The sequence below is a fragment of the Pavona decussata genome, unplaced genomic scaffold (genome assembly GCF_977016875.1).
Source record: "Pavona decussata unplaced genomic scaffold, jaPavDecu1.1 SCAFFOLD_107, whole genome shotgun sequence".
NCBI lineage: Eukaryota > Metazoa > Cnidaria > Anthozoa > Scleractinia > Agariciidae > Pavona > Pavona decussata.
Window position 1 is genome coordinate 1,005,078 of NW_028145521.1, and position 13,970 is coordinate 1,019,047.

Genomic DNA, 13,970 nt, shown 5'->3' on the forward strand with positions numbered 1-13,970 from the left:
AAATATTCAAATTGAAACCCTCCTGCATGACAACTTCACGTCGATTTAAGTGTGTACCCACGTTTTGTGGGTCGTTAAGTATTCATATATTCATCGCTATTGTTTAGACTCATTGCCGATTCATCGGTGTTCACGTCGGATGTCACTCGGGAATGTAAGACAACTATAGAAATCGGAAGGCCCTTTGAGGAAATGTGTGACAATTTCCTTTTGTTTATCATCTGAGAACGAACAATAGCTCAGTTCGATTCACAAAAAAAAAACTTTTTAAAGCTGTCGGACTGCAACTTTTCTTTGATGATCTCTAAACTTTTAAAGTTTATTTTATGCTTATGATCAAGCACGCGCTTATCGGAACGATCTCGAATATCAAACGTAAACACGGCTGTTACTTCAGTTAATATCAAGAACTCAGGATGCTCAGCGTTTGCAGTAATGTAAAAAATCCAGGCCTCATTTATTTAAAGAAGAAAGTGAAATTCACCTAATAACTTTTTTACTTTGTAGGGAATAACTTCAATAATTCAAAATCAAAACGAGAAGGAGCAGTCGGCTGCGGAACTGTCAGACGGCGCGTCGTTGAGAAATCTCGACCACAGAAATTCATTCAGACCACATTTTACAGCCGTCAAATCGACCTTTTCGTTAAAAAAAAATACAAATAAAAAAGAAACGTTTTCGGGATGAATTTTCGTTCAGGACTCTCTGCAATAATACATGGACCTCCGGGAATTCACACACGCTTCGGACGAAGACGGCTTCGCATAAATTAACTTTGCAGTTCGAACTGCCGATCAACAAACAAACATCGAACTTCGGCCTACGTTGACCAAAAACCCTCGTTCAAGATCTCTTTTTGAAGCTCTCAAAATGCTCTATTTTCATAAATACAAATCGAACTTGGAAATGTTTTGCGAAAAAAACTAAATGCATGTAAAGTCCCAAGTCATTCTATGCAGTTTATTCACACATCAAGAACAAAAGGATACGATAATAAACTCTGCCGCTCGTGGTCGCATAATTGCGCTATTGTTCCATTCCTTCGAAGTCGCTTTAGGTCCTCATCCAAAAGATCTCACCTTTTTCCAAACGAATGAAACCGAACTTATTCAACACGTTTTCGGTGGCTCCGAAGTGAATGCCCAAAGGACTAAAAACGAGCCTTCAAGCTACAAAATCCAGCTGTTTTTCCCATTTCTGAATGACCCACTTAAATCGGCGTGATAAGACTGAAATGAACAACAGAGTCTTGATACGTTGATAAATAAATACTGTGCCACAAAACGTCAAAACATCAGATCACAAAATTACTATAAGAGGGAGAAAGGAAATTTTTCTCCAGCTTATTCTTTGTCTTGGAGAGAATTTTTAACAACTGATTTTATTCATACATACAAGAGAGGTAACGCTTTAAATTGAGCGTAGAATGAGTATTGAATATATACCTTGAAATGAACAACAGTCAGTCTCACAAAACAAACACTGCTATAGCACATCATGGAAACGAAAAAAAGCTCAAGAGGTTCCATTTAAAATACCAATAAAAGGATAGATCTTCTCTAAAATATGGCTAAATGGCCAGAAATATTTACCTAGTGATTATTATTGTATTTCTAAAAGAGTTCGGTTCAGAAATGTGTCTATCGGTCTGACGGCTTTTTGTTTAGTTTCGATTGAAATCCGTGAATATTAGGGAAGTCGCGGAGCTCTGTACGGTACGCAGCGTAAAGTGCCCACAAATTTTATACCATACATTAGTTGATTGGTGTTAGTGCTTTTGAGTTAAAATAGACTTGATCCTAAGTCAGGTCCCACTTTTGTGAAAATAGGCTTTAACTACATGTATGTCAGGTTAAATGCATTCTGAAGTTTAGGAGTAGGTATTTTGAAAAAATCGTAGCTCATTCAAAATTTCACAGAAAACAAAAGTTAAACATTTAAACTGATGATTATTGATAAATGCAACTTCAATGTGTAAAATATTCAAGCTGTTTGAGCAAGGAATGACGTTTTGGCAGCACCGGCAATGTATAGATAAATCGTAGAGTCCCAAAAGGTAAATTGGGTCGTTTTGAGGTCACCTTGTAAACCGTCACGCGAACAACGAAAAAAATCGCATTGAGCTCAGTAAATGTGATATTTGTTTATAGAATACAATGATTGATGTTCATTGAAAAAATCAGCGACATCGGTAAAAAGCCAAAATTTGCCTTATCCGTTCTTACGCGGACAGCCTCTTAAGTGCCACTGCTGGTTTTTCAAGTTTAATGGCCAAAAATGCAGTGAACCAATGACGACTGAGGCTGTTGTGTACAACAGTTGGCCATCATCCGCGGGAAACTCCAATCTGCTTTATCACAGATCATTTGAGGGGTTCTCTGTGAACATCCCACAGGGGACTATTAGAGTTGAATTATGGGTAGGTCAGTGTGGGAGCTATACCTTGGATGATGCTCACACTGGATATATCTCTGTCCCGAATAATAATCGAAGAAGTAGTTAAGCCTCAGTCTTAAAAAGTGACTCTTTAAACCAAACTGGTCTTGTTACAGGAATGAATTGTCATGCTTGTTGAGCTTCCAGGTAAACAACCAGTTGGAACTAAAACTCTGTACTAATATCATCGCTGTGAATGATAACCAATGATTTCGTTTTAATAATAATAATAATAATAATAATAATAATAATAATAATAATAATAATAATAATAACAGCGGTTTATTAACAGCATATCCGCATAAAAAAATGTGGCTCCTCATCTGTGAAGGCCTACAATACTAATTATTTAATATTTAATACTAATTGCCAACGAGTCACCCTCGAGAGACGAGGCGGCATCATTATAAAGCCGACGCGCGAGTTAGTTTTGGTACAGGCAGAAAAAATCTCGAATGAAAATGTAACCATAAGGTTAGCATAAGGTAATGTAAGAGTGACATCGCGGTATTTTTTTATCTAAACCAATCACATCAGGAGTATCATGGTCGGCGAGCGCTAGTACCCAGATTCTTCTTACATACGCGTGAACTTAAATCTTATAAACAATATGGCGGCTGAAGTGGCGAATTTAGTTGTCTTCGCTCTGTTCAAGAGATTTGGATAAGAATAGCAGTGTTTATACGTCTTACTGTATCAGGATGGTGTATAAAAATAGCAAAGATCTTTTTAAGCGCTAGGAAACTTTGCTGAAGTTTTCACGTTTAGGAACAATCGAATTTTTTCCTACGTGCCATCTAATTTTTCGATCCTGCACGACTGTGTGGAAATGTTCCGCTCTAATGGCAGATTTGTCGCTCCGTTGGTGGACGGCGAAAATTCTGACGGCTCTGTCAATCGAGGAGGTAAGAGAATTCAAATCTTAACTGCTTGTAGTGTGTTTTGTTTTCTGAGGAGGGAGCAATTTACTTAAAGTAACCTTTAATCTTTAATCATGATATATTCAAATTGCAAGCTAATACGGACAATAGTAGGCCAGTGTCGTTATATGAATTCATGTGGTCGGTAACATAATATGAACAATAAAGATATCATTCCAAACTGATACACTGCCGACCAAAACGAATCCTTAATTATAGAGATTTGCAAAATATTTTAGATTTCATCGTTTTCTAGTCAAATTGAGTGTTTTTATTTTTTTGTTTAGGTTCTGTTTGAGGGAGATGCACGTTGGAGATGTTTGAATACAGGAGAAATATTTCAAGTCAATTGCAGCTTAGCTTTGTGCCATTCTTCTATTTTCTTTTAAATACCGTACTTGTGGCTCATTAATTCAATAAAAAGGATTGAAAAGCTCATTTTTATTGTAAAAGTCTGTTATTCCTAGGTTGATAGCTATTCTTATACACATTAAAGTTGTTTTAATTGGTTTTTGTATAAACTTAAACAGGTAATGCAGGGGCTGCAGATGTTTCACCTCTAATCTACCTCACAAGTTTAGTTCTTATAGACATTCTAGACAACAAAGAATAGCATGAGAGTTTTGCAATGCTTTAGTAAACAATGATTCAGTTTGAAAACTGTTTTGTAGTCTGGTTACTTCTTAATTTTCATTCGGCACGCAACTGTGACAGTTTTTACTCGTTGGCACTCTACCGGCAGGTATTAGTAGTTAATACTAATTAATACTGCCTTCAATAGGCGTTCTTGTAAAGCGAAGTTAGCAAGATCTACTAACATTTCTCTAATTTCAATAAAGCAACTATTCCTTTCGCGCTTGTTAGGTATATGACTACAGCCAGCTGGGCGCTGTACGCTCGATGGCTTGATCTATAATCTCATATCCAACGCGCGCTCGTGGAATAATTGTGCAGTCATTAGCTAACAAGAAAAATACCAGACATCATAGCAATTATTTTAGAAAACCGACTGAATTGTCCAATATGTGACTGACTGTAAATGAAATAATCAAAGAGCCAGTGATAGCGTTCTGGTATTTCTCACAGTTATATAACTTCGACTATTACGGGCTCCATCTTATTCCCGACATCCCGTTATTACGGGCAGGAGTTGAAATTACATGAGAAATTATTTTAGGGAACCGAGTTCTCTAAGTGACTGACCGTGAATAAAAAAAAATAAAAGAACCAGTGATAGCGTTTCTAGTATTTCTCTACAGTTATATAACTTCGAAAACTACGGGCTCTCTCTTATTAAGGCTCTCCCGTTATTACGAATAGGAGTCGAAATTCCAGCGAAAATTTAACGCACAAGGCGATTGATCCACAAAATGTATTGTCACTATGGCAACTGTAGTTAACTTTGTGTTTAATGGAAACAGTCTTCTGCTTGAGTGAAAGTTTTTAAAAACGGGAAACTGCTGTGTAAATATGGTTACATAAATGTCCTGTTTGTAAAGGTGGTTTGTTTGTAAATGTTTAGAAATGTCCACCGACTAATTTCCATTTTGAACTCTTTTGGCTGGCTCATGTTTCAAACTTTTTTTAAGGATGTCATTAGTTTCAAGGGTACATCAGCTAAGCAGTGAACGTAGTTTAAGACTACTTTAAAGAAAAGGTTGCACTCGATTTCTACGAAACTGACAACGACCAAGGATAAAAGAGCAACATGGAAAACAGCAGCAACAATATTTGACACAGTTTTTCCGAAATTCAGGGCTTAGAAAGGCATATACGGTGGGATTTAAACACGAGCTTGATGCCTGCGCTATGAAACACAACATTTGTAACATAAGATTGTTTTCAAGGACGCCGTAGACTCGGAGCAATTCCACAACAAAATTAAATCCCCAGCATACGGCAAAGACAAGAAGCGCCATGACCATCAAACGAATTGTTCTTACTTTACATTTAGCAACAGCGCCGTGAATTTCCCCACTCTTGCTTCTTTTCCATAAATAAACTGCACTCTTTGTGTAGGTTACCAACATGTACGTGAAAGGAATAAAAAAAGCCGTGATGAAAAACAACGTTTTTGACATCTGTGTTTTCCAAGTCGAAGACCAGTTACAGGAAGTGTATTTACGACACTTCTCGGTTGCCGCGTTTTTCTCTTTCCAGCATACTTCTTCAGAATTTGATTCAGCGCTAAAAATAAACGGCATAGCGGTCACGAAGGCGTACAACCAAACACTCCCAATTAAAAGTAGGTAGGTTTTCAAATACTGAGGCGCAAGACTCTTAAAAGGTTGTGAAATGTTTCTGTGTCGATCCCAAGCAATGGCGGCCAAACTGCTGAAAATTGCAGCGGCACATGAATGTTCTATGAACACGAAGGCTTTGCATGATAACTGGGGCGAATTCTCCAATCCGATAATTGTCAACAATGGTACTGCTACATGATAAAGAACATGAGTCAGCGATAAATGAAAGATCAGAAAACTTGAAATACTTGTACGTATCTTTCGGCTTCGTAACATAACGCAGATGACGAGAAGATTGAGAAGGACTCCGCAGCCAATCAGAACATAGTAAGTTATAGCCCACAAAAACACGAAGTTTCCTAGGGACAAGTCCAGCTCCTGAGACGAGGCGTTCGTGGCACTATCGTTTGTCCAATTTGCTAATACTTCGCTCATTTTGACGCAGCGGACACCTTCTCTGCATGAGGGTAGTAAGAAGTTTGACTAAGTTGAGTTTAAGCTGTTTTCACTCGGAGCAAGCAATTAAGGATCCTTGAGCCAAGTGCTGTACTGATGTGACTCTACCATCGAGTCTGTGGGTCAAATCCTGAAGAGTCCCGTTCAACTAGAAACTACTGAGCGGTACTTTCCTGTGGTGCCACTCTTTATAGTGTACAAGGTGTTGGAACTTTTGAGCCAGTGAGTGAGCACCAACTTTAAGTCCTGTTGTTTGCTTCGCAATATTCTGCCGAATTTTAGAGTTTGGAGTTGAACGAACCGAAATACCGAGCCGTTTTGGTCTCGTAAATTTCCATTTAATTCGCAGAGCCGAAGAGCAAGGGTTTTATGTAAATTGAGAAGTAATTAATTTCTAGCATCCCAAAGGATTGGCAAAACAGCTAAGTCAATAGAGACAACTTTAAACAATGAAAGACAGGAACCAAAGTGGAGGGTTTTATCTTAAACACAAGGACAAGCGTTTTATCAAGCTGAAGGAAAAATTAATTTAAATGTCGCAGAAGCTTTTTCTTGATCGACCTATAGCAAAGGAAAAACAAGCAGATCTGATAAAAACAGAAAGTAAACTTAATGTATAAAACAAGACCAGCTCTTTTTATTATTATTATTATTATTATTATTATTATTATTATTATTATTATTATTATTATTAAATTGTAGGAATATTTCAATTATTTCTCAAATACCTGCCTGTCAACAATTGTTGCCACGGTAGCATTAAATTCAAGAAATAATGAGTCATGATCACAATGATGACTAACCAGCGCAAATTAATTTCTGAAAGTTTTATGGCACTTCCTCAAATATTGAGAAAAAAAGTTCTAAACGTCCAACGTGGGTGCGAGCAGAACCCACTTCCCCTCGCTCTTTATCAGGTGAAAGTATATTCTACATCCTGTACCTGTAGCTATAGCCCGAAATGTAGTGGAAAATAGTCTATAATTTCCGAAAGCTTGATGCCATTGTCTTGTTTCACTTTTTAATTCAGGGTCAGTGTAGATGGTCTGAGGTGTTCCGGTTAAACCTAAAATTGTTAAGAGAACGCAAAATTAACACCATGTTATAAAAATAGCATATCAAGGCAACAGCGAAAAGATAAAAGTATGTAGATAGCCTAGTAGGTGACAAGCAGCCCCGTTTTCCGTTCAAAGATACGTGCAGTGGAATCCTGATATAACGAAGTACAAAGGGACTGAGAATTACGTTCGTGATAACAGACTTGTGGGAACGACAAAAATCGTCATTATATCGGGTTTCAGCTAAAAATTGCGTATCGTTTCGACTAAGAAGGAAAACGAAAACTTTAGGAGTGAACAACAAGCTTCGTCGCGTTCCCTCTCTTAAGCCAGCGACACAATTGGCGATTTTATATGCCGATCGCTGCGATCGGCGAAAATCGCCAGGTGTGCCCGGTGCAGCGATTGGGATTTTCAAGGTCGATCGCCACGATCGGCGTATAAAATCGCTGATATCTGGCATGTCAGATATCGGCGATTTAATTCGCCGGCTTTCGCCAAGTGTGCCTTTCCCGCGATTTTCTACGTTTTTTGCTGCGAATCGCCAGTAAAGTCAACCCATCAGATTGGGCCATTTTATAACATGAGTTTTCAAAACTGCCACATCGCCGCGATCGGCGAAAAAAATCGCCAGATGTGTCTGCATCAATCGGTGGCGAAAATCGCGATCAAATTCGCCGCGATCGGCGTATAAAATGGCAAGGTGTTTCGCTGGCTTCAGGAAGATGGAATTGGCAGCAGCGCGTTTGTCATCATGATGTCCTCTTGCAGTATATGGTGAGCTGGATTTTCCTCTGTTGATTTGTTTCCCGTTCACCATCAGTCATTGATGACATTTTTACGTTATGTAGCGGGGTAAATTTTGCGTGGTAGAAGTTAGTGGTTCTGGGTAGTGTTCTCTATAGCGGGGATTTCGTTGTATCGAATTTCCTTAAATGTAGGCATTTTACAGTCCTTTATAACCCGGTGTCATTGTAAAAATCGTATTTGCTCGAATTAATATTACATGTACCGCCATGGAAGGGCAACAAGCCTATCGAGGGAGTCCTGAGTGAGTAGAGAAATCTTATTTTATCCGCCTCGCCTCTCCCACGCTATACAACCCGACGACGTATTTAATCGAATTAATGTTACTTGTACCACCATGGAAGGGCAACAAACTGTTACATGTACCACCATGGAAGGGCAACAAACCTATCGAGGGGATCCTGAGTGAGTGGAAAAAGCTTATTTTATCCGCCTCGCCTCCCCCCTCAGTTACTGTTTTGGCGCTCTTTGCGATCTCAACTATGACACCGGAAAATAGGAGACTGTAAACAGTTCACTTTAAATCGGAATTTTGATCCATACGACACTGTAAATTTTTCTGGGCTGAAGAATATTGTAAATGGTTTGAACCCAGGAGTCATGTCAGAAGTACGTAAATTATGATCATCCGGGTGAGTGTAGTCCTGAGAAGGACTGTTTGTGGTCAATTTGACTAAATCATCTTCAGAGTCAAGTGAATTGTGGAACGTCAGTAGGTGGTATATACGTCTCTGGTTGTTAACCTGATTGGTCAACGAAGTCCAGGTGTTATTGGTCGTTTGTCAGTAAGCCGTGATGTTATTGGCTGTGAAGACTGCAAAAAGTGAATGGTGCGTTTCGATCCGTCTTTTGTTAGTCAAAAAGTCCTTGGGTCTATTGTTAGTAAAATGTCTATTGTTTGTCTGTTTCGTTGTTGTTGTCAATAAGTCGTTTGTATGGTGCAGATAGGTGTAGGCAACGGTTGAGTGGCGTTTGTTCTAAGTTAGTAAACCAGCTTTCCAGAGTGAGTCGTTGATAGTTATTTGTACTGTAGGTAATGCACTTGGCAGAGCCCCAGTCGATTCTGTGGTTCATTTGTAAATGGTGCTCAGCAATGTGATTGTTGATATCACCATTTCTAGTTGCTCGTTTGTGTTCAGTCAGTCGTACGTTTAAATTTCTGCCGGTGTCACTAACATAAGTGGCCTGGCAGTCGCAGTATTTGATCTTTTATACTGCTCCCTGTCTGCGGTTAGGTTCGTCTTTGTCTTTTACTTTCGTCAGTAGTTGTCGTAAAGTGGTAATAGGTTTGTGAGCTACACGGATATTGTAGGGTTGTAGAATCCGTGCGATAGTCTCAGAAGTGCCCCTTACGTAAGGTATAGTTACAGTAGTTACGGGAGTCGCGTCGTTGTTTGTGACGTTAGGTTCAGTGTTCTTGTAAGTGTTACATCTGACAAAGTCTTTGTTGTAGTTGTTCTTGTTGAAAACGTTGTCTAAGTAGTAGTTTTCGTCTGCGAGTCTGTCAGATGAGTCACAAACCAGTTGTGCTCGCCTTGTTAAGGTCTCATAGTCGTTGCTCTGTGAGAAGTAGGGTTGTAGGATATCTAGTCCAGTGGTCTGTCAGTATGTGTTGGTTTCCTGTAAACCGTAGTACTTAGTTTGTTGTCGTTGTTGTTACGGGTAACTAAGCAGTCTAGAAAAGGTATTTTACCATTTTCTTCGATCTCCTTAGTAAACTGTATGTCAGCGTTCTGTCTGTTAAGGTGTTCGTGAAAATCGTCGATTTCGTCTTTCTGTATTGCTATAAAGGTGTCGTCTACGTACCGTAACCAGAGCGGTAGTGTCCGTTTGTAGGTTGCTAGGGCTTGCTCCTCGACTGTGTTCTGCATGACAATTTCTGCTACAACAACAGAAACTGGTGAGCCCATAGCTGTTCCGTGTAACTGTTTGTAGTGCTTTCCGTTGTACTAGAAGTACGTGGACGTTAAGCAGAGGTTCAGTAAGTCCATTAACTCATCTCTCGTGGAGTTCTCGATGGCGGTAGCAGTACAGTCTAGAGCCAGTTGTAGTGGAATACTGGTGAACAGTGATTTCACATCAAAAGACGCAAGTTTGTAGTCGTCAGGTATTTGTACTGTCTTGATAGCGTCAATAAAGGTCTCGGTAGACTGTAGTTTGTGTCAGGATTCGTTTGTCAACGGTTTCAGTATAGCAGTCAAGTATTTGGATAGTTCGTAAGTCGGGGACCCACAGAACGAGACTATGGGTCGCATGGGTATGTTAGGTTTGTGTAGTTTTGGTAGTCCGTAGAGTTTAGGTGGTTGCGGTACACGGCACCTCAGTCTGTTGTAACGTTGTATGTCAATAACGTCAGTTTTCTTAAGGTCAAGTAGTTTACTGTTAAGTTTACATAAGTACGTAAATTATGATCATCCGGGTGAGTGTAGTCCTGAGAAGGACTGTTTGTGGTGACTTTGACTGACGTTTGGACAACCTGAGCGGAAGTCATCTTCAGAGTCAAGTGAATTGTGGAACGTCAGTAGGTGGTATATACGTCTCTGGTTGTTAACCTGATTGGTCAACGAATTCGAAGTCCAGATGTTATTGGTCGTTTGTCAGTACGCCGTGATGTTATTGGCTGTGAAGACTGTAAAAAGTGATTGGTGCGTTTCGATCCGTCTTTTGTTAGTCAAAAAGTCCGTGGGTCTATTGTTAGTAAAATGTCTATTGTTTGTTTGTTTCGTTGTTGTTGTCAATAAGTCGTGTGTATGGTGCAGGTAGTTGTAGGCAACGGTTGAGTGGCGTTTATTCTAAGTTAGTAAACCAGCTTTCCAGAGTGAGTCATTGATAGTAATTTGTACAGTAGGTAATGCACTTGGCAGAGTCCCAGTCGATTCTGTGGTTCATTTGTAAATGGTGCTCAGCAATGTGATTGTTGATATCACCATTTCTAGTTGCTCGTTTGTGTTCAGTCAGTCGTACGCTTAGATTTCTGCCGGTCTCACCAATATAATTGGCCTGTCAGTCGCAGCATTTGATCTTTTATACTGCTCCCTGTCTGCGGTTAGGTTCGTCTTTGTCTTTTACTTTCGTCAGTAGTTGTCGTAAAGTGGTAATAGGTTTGTGAGCTACACGGATATTGTAGGGTTGTAGAATCCGTGCGATAGTCTCAGAAGTGCCCCTTACGTAAGGTATAGTTACAGTAGTTACGGGAGTCGCGTCGTTGTTTGTGACGTTAGGTTCAGTGTTCTTGTAAGTGTTACGTCTGACAAGTCTTTGTTGTAGTTGTTCTTGTTGAAAACGTTGTCTAAGTAGTTGTTTTCGTCTGCGAGTCTGTCAGATGAGTCACAAACCAGTTGTGCTCGCCTTGTTAAAGTTTGTATAGTCGTTGCTTTGTGAGAAGTAGGGTTGTAGGATGACTGGTCCAGTAGTCTGTCAGTATGTGTTGGTTTCCTGTAAACCGTAGTACTTAGTTTGTTGTCGTTGTTGTTACGGGTAACTATACACTGTCTAGAAAAGGTATTTTACCATTTTCTTCGATCTCCTTAGTAAACTGTATGTCAGCGTTCTGTCTGTTAAGGTGTTCGTCTCAACACTAGATACAATAGCCTCAGTCGGTATGTGTTTAGGCGTCACTGAGTGTTTCAGGCCGTTGGAGAGTACCTGGGTTTCAGTCTTGTCTAAAGAACGGGAAAAATATTCCTGACCCAGTTGTCGTCTGTCTTGTGTCGTTTTTTGTCTTTAGTACGTTGTAGTCGTGTAAGTTTCTGTTGAGTTTGGTTGCGGTGTTGTTCTTCGGTTTTGTTTGTCGGCAATAGTCAGTACAGTGTCAAGTAAGTTTGTCGGTATGAGTTGTTTAAGTTTGTCAAGTCGTTGTTGTAATTTGTTGTTGTAGAAGTTCAGTCTTCTGTGACATTCGTTAATCTGCGCTCGGATCAATCGTCTACAGGTGGCTTTGACGATCTGAGTGGCCTCTTTGGTGTTCAACGGAGACTTAAGTCTAAGTCCGGCCGGAACAAGGCCAAGATCTTAGCAGCGGTGGTTAAACCAGAGTTGTTGTCGTATACGTCTGACGTTGCTTGCATAACTGATATAGTTGTTAAAAAGTCGTTCGCTCTGTCGTCCAAAGGAAAGTAAAATTGTAAATGGTTTGAACCCAAGCATATTGTTCGTTATACCAGGGACTTCGTTAGGAGTTTATTTTATGGGGGAGTGGGAAAAACAGACAAGATCGCGTTCCACGAGGAGAGTGATTTTTACGCAAGCCTGCGCGTTCAGTCTTATAACGAGTAGCCCTGAGACAAAAAAAGGGACTCAGCAGACTGCTGGGCTGAGATGGACACCCGCAGGGAGGGGTGGGTGACTCAGATAAACAATCTCCTCGTTGAGTGCTTTATATAGATGCCTGTTCATACGTAATGTTATACCTTACACAAAAAAAGTTTCCTCTTTCTTTGTTTTGGTTCTTGTTATTAGAGCATTACAGGCCACTCCACTTTCCCTGGCACAGAACCCCGGGGGCCTGTTGTGCGCTGATATGAAACATGTGCGTCAATGGATGGTAATAAAATCAATATTTTGTCTGGCAGCAGTGCAATAAAAAAAAACGTCCTGATAAAACACTTAACTTTTAAAAGGTAAGAACACACCCAGCTTCGTTCATATCATCACAGCAGAGGCAAAGTTCTTGCACTTTTTCAACTTGTTGTATGCGGGTACCGAGAAGATGCTACAATGCTAGATTTCCGCAATCCTAAAATATGCTTTCTACAGACTGTGTCTTCCAGGCACCTAATTAAAAAAATGTAATGTACCTTCAAGCCACTCAAACTGAAATGTGACAACACAACATCAGCTTCGTTTATTGTTTTCGTTGCTTGAATGCTCGGTAAGCGTCGCGAAATGCTTAAATTTTGGCTGCTTCTTAAAATTTATTTTAATGCTATTTCTTAGCTACGCAGACTTTATCACTTAATATTCAACACATTGTGACAATGCCCAAATATGGTCATGGTGAACTCAATATACGTCGTCCGCACTCAACAGATATCCTGCGATATACCTAGTATTCGTGCGTCGGGGATCGAGAAAAATGGCAGACAAAAAGACGGAGTGCAAAGCAATTATTCTCCAAAGGATCAGAGCTGCTTGAAAAAACGTTTAGTTTCACTAAACATCTAGAATTCTTGCAAGCAACAAGGTACTAGATGCGTTTGTCAAACCACTGAGGAAAGATCGTGAAATTTCTGCGTAGTAAACAAAGAAACACTCACCCGAGAAATCGTTGAAAAGATTTTCCAGTCTGTTCAGCTCGGCCCAACTGACACAACAAATCCTTCGCAGCTTCAAAGTAATGTTTGGTTTTAGCTTTCGAGGCTACAAATTTGTGGAAAATTTTGCCGGAGCGATTGGCGCACTAGACGAGTACTCAATGTAAACGCTCTTGATTTCATTCAAACTTGAACAAAGCTGCCACTTTCATTCATGCCGCTCAACGCGCGGGAAAAACGTTACAAGTTTCTTTTTTTTTGACAAATAAAGATCACCTCCAGCTTTTCTGCAATAAACCTGTGCTTTGTTATCAATGTGTTGAATAATAAACAATTATCCTGCTTAATCTTGCGGAATATCGCCTGATTTTAGCCAACTCGGCCTACGGCCTCGTCGGCTAAGTACCAGGCGATATTCCGCGCAATTTTGCAGGATAATTGTTAGATATTTTACATTTTTAACTGAAGCAGTTTCCTGATATTTCAAAGTTAAGTTCAACGGAGAAGCCATCTTTCAGAAGAGATCAAGACATAATTAGAAGCTCACTGTGTATACTTAGGTTTCCTGAACTCAAGCCATTGTCCTCCTAAACATTGCCTTGAAATTTAATTGAGGTGCTAGATGTGTTGAATGTTTGTCTGCTTAACAAAATTACTTATAATGCTTGTTTAATTTTTTTTTAGTTAGTCAGTTTACCGCAACAGAGCCAGGCCCATATGGTTATCTTCGTTCAGAGAGCCACCTGAAAGGCAATTGAGTACGTTTTAAAAAATAATGAATCTACGGAGCCTTGCCTT

The 13,970-nt window shown here is 39.8% G+C and overlaps 1 protein-coding gene across 1 annotated transcript; it reads right to left on the bottom strand.

The window, feature by feature from the left end:
- Positions 1–3,972: 3,972 nt before the first annotated feature.
- LOC146471028 (pyroglutamylated RF-amide peptide receptor-like) lies at positions 3,973–6,528 on the bottom strand. Its single transcript, XM_085121343.1, has one exon. It carries the CDS (start codon positions 6,032–6,034, stop codon positions 5,003–5,005), a length of 1,032 nt encoding a protein of 343 aa, XP_084977469.1. The 5' UTR covers positions 6,035–6,528; the 3' UTR covers positions 3,973–5,002.
- Positions 6,529–13,970: the final 7,442 nt, after the last annotated feature.

Coding starts and splice junctions, on each gene's coding strand:
- LOC146471028 (XM_085121343.1), bottom strand. CDS start 6,034: ATGAGCGAAGTATTAGCAAATTGGACAAACGATAGTGCCACGAACGCC.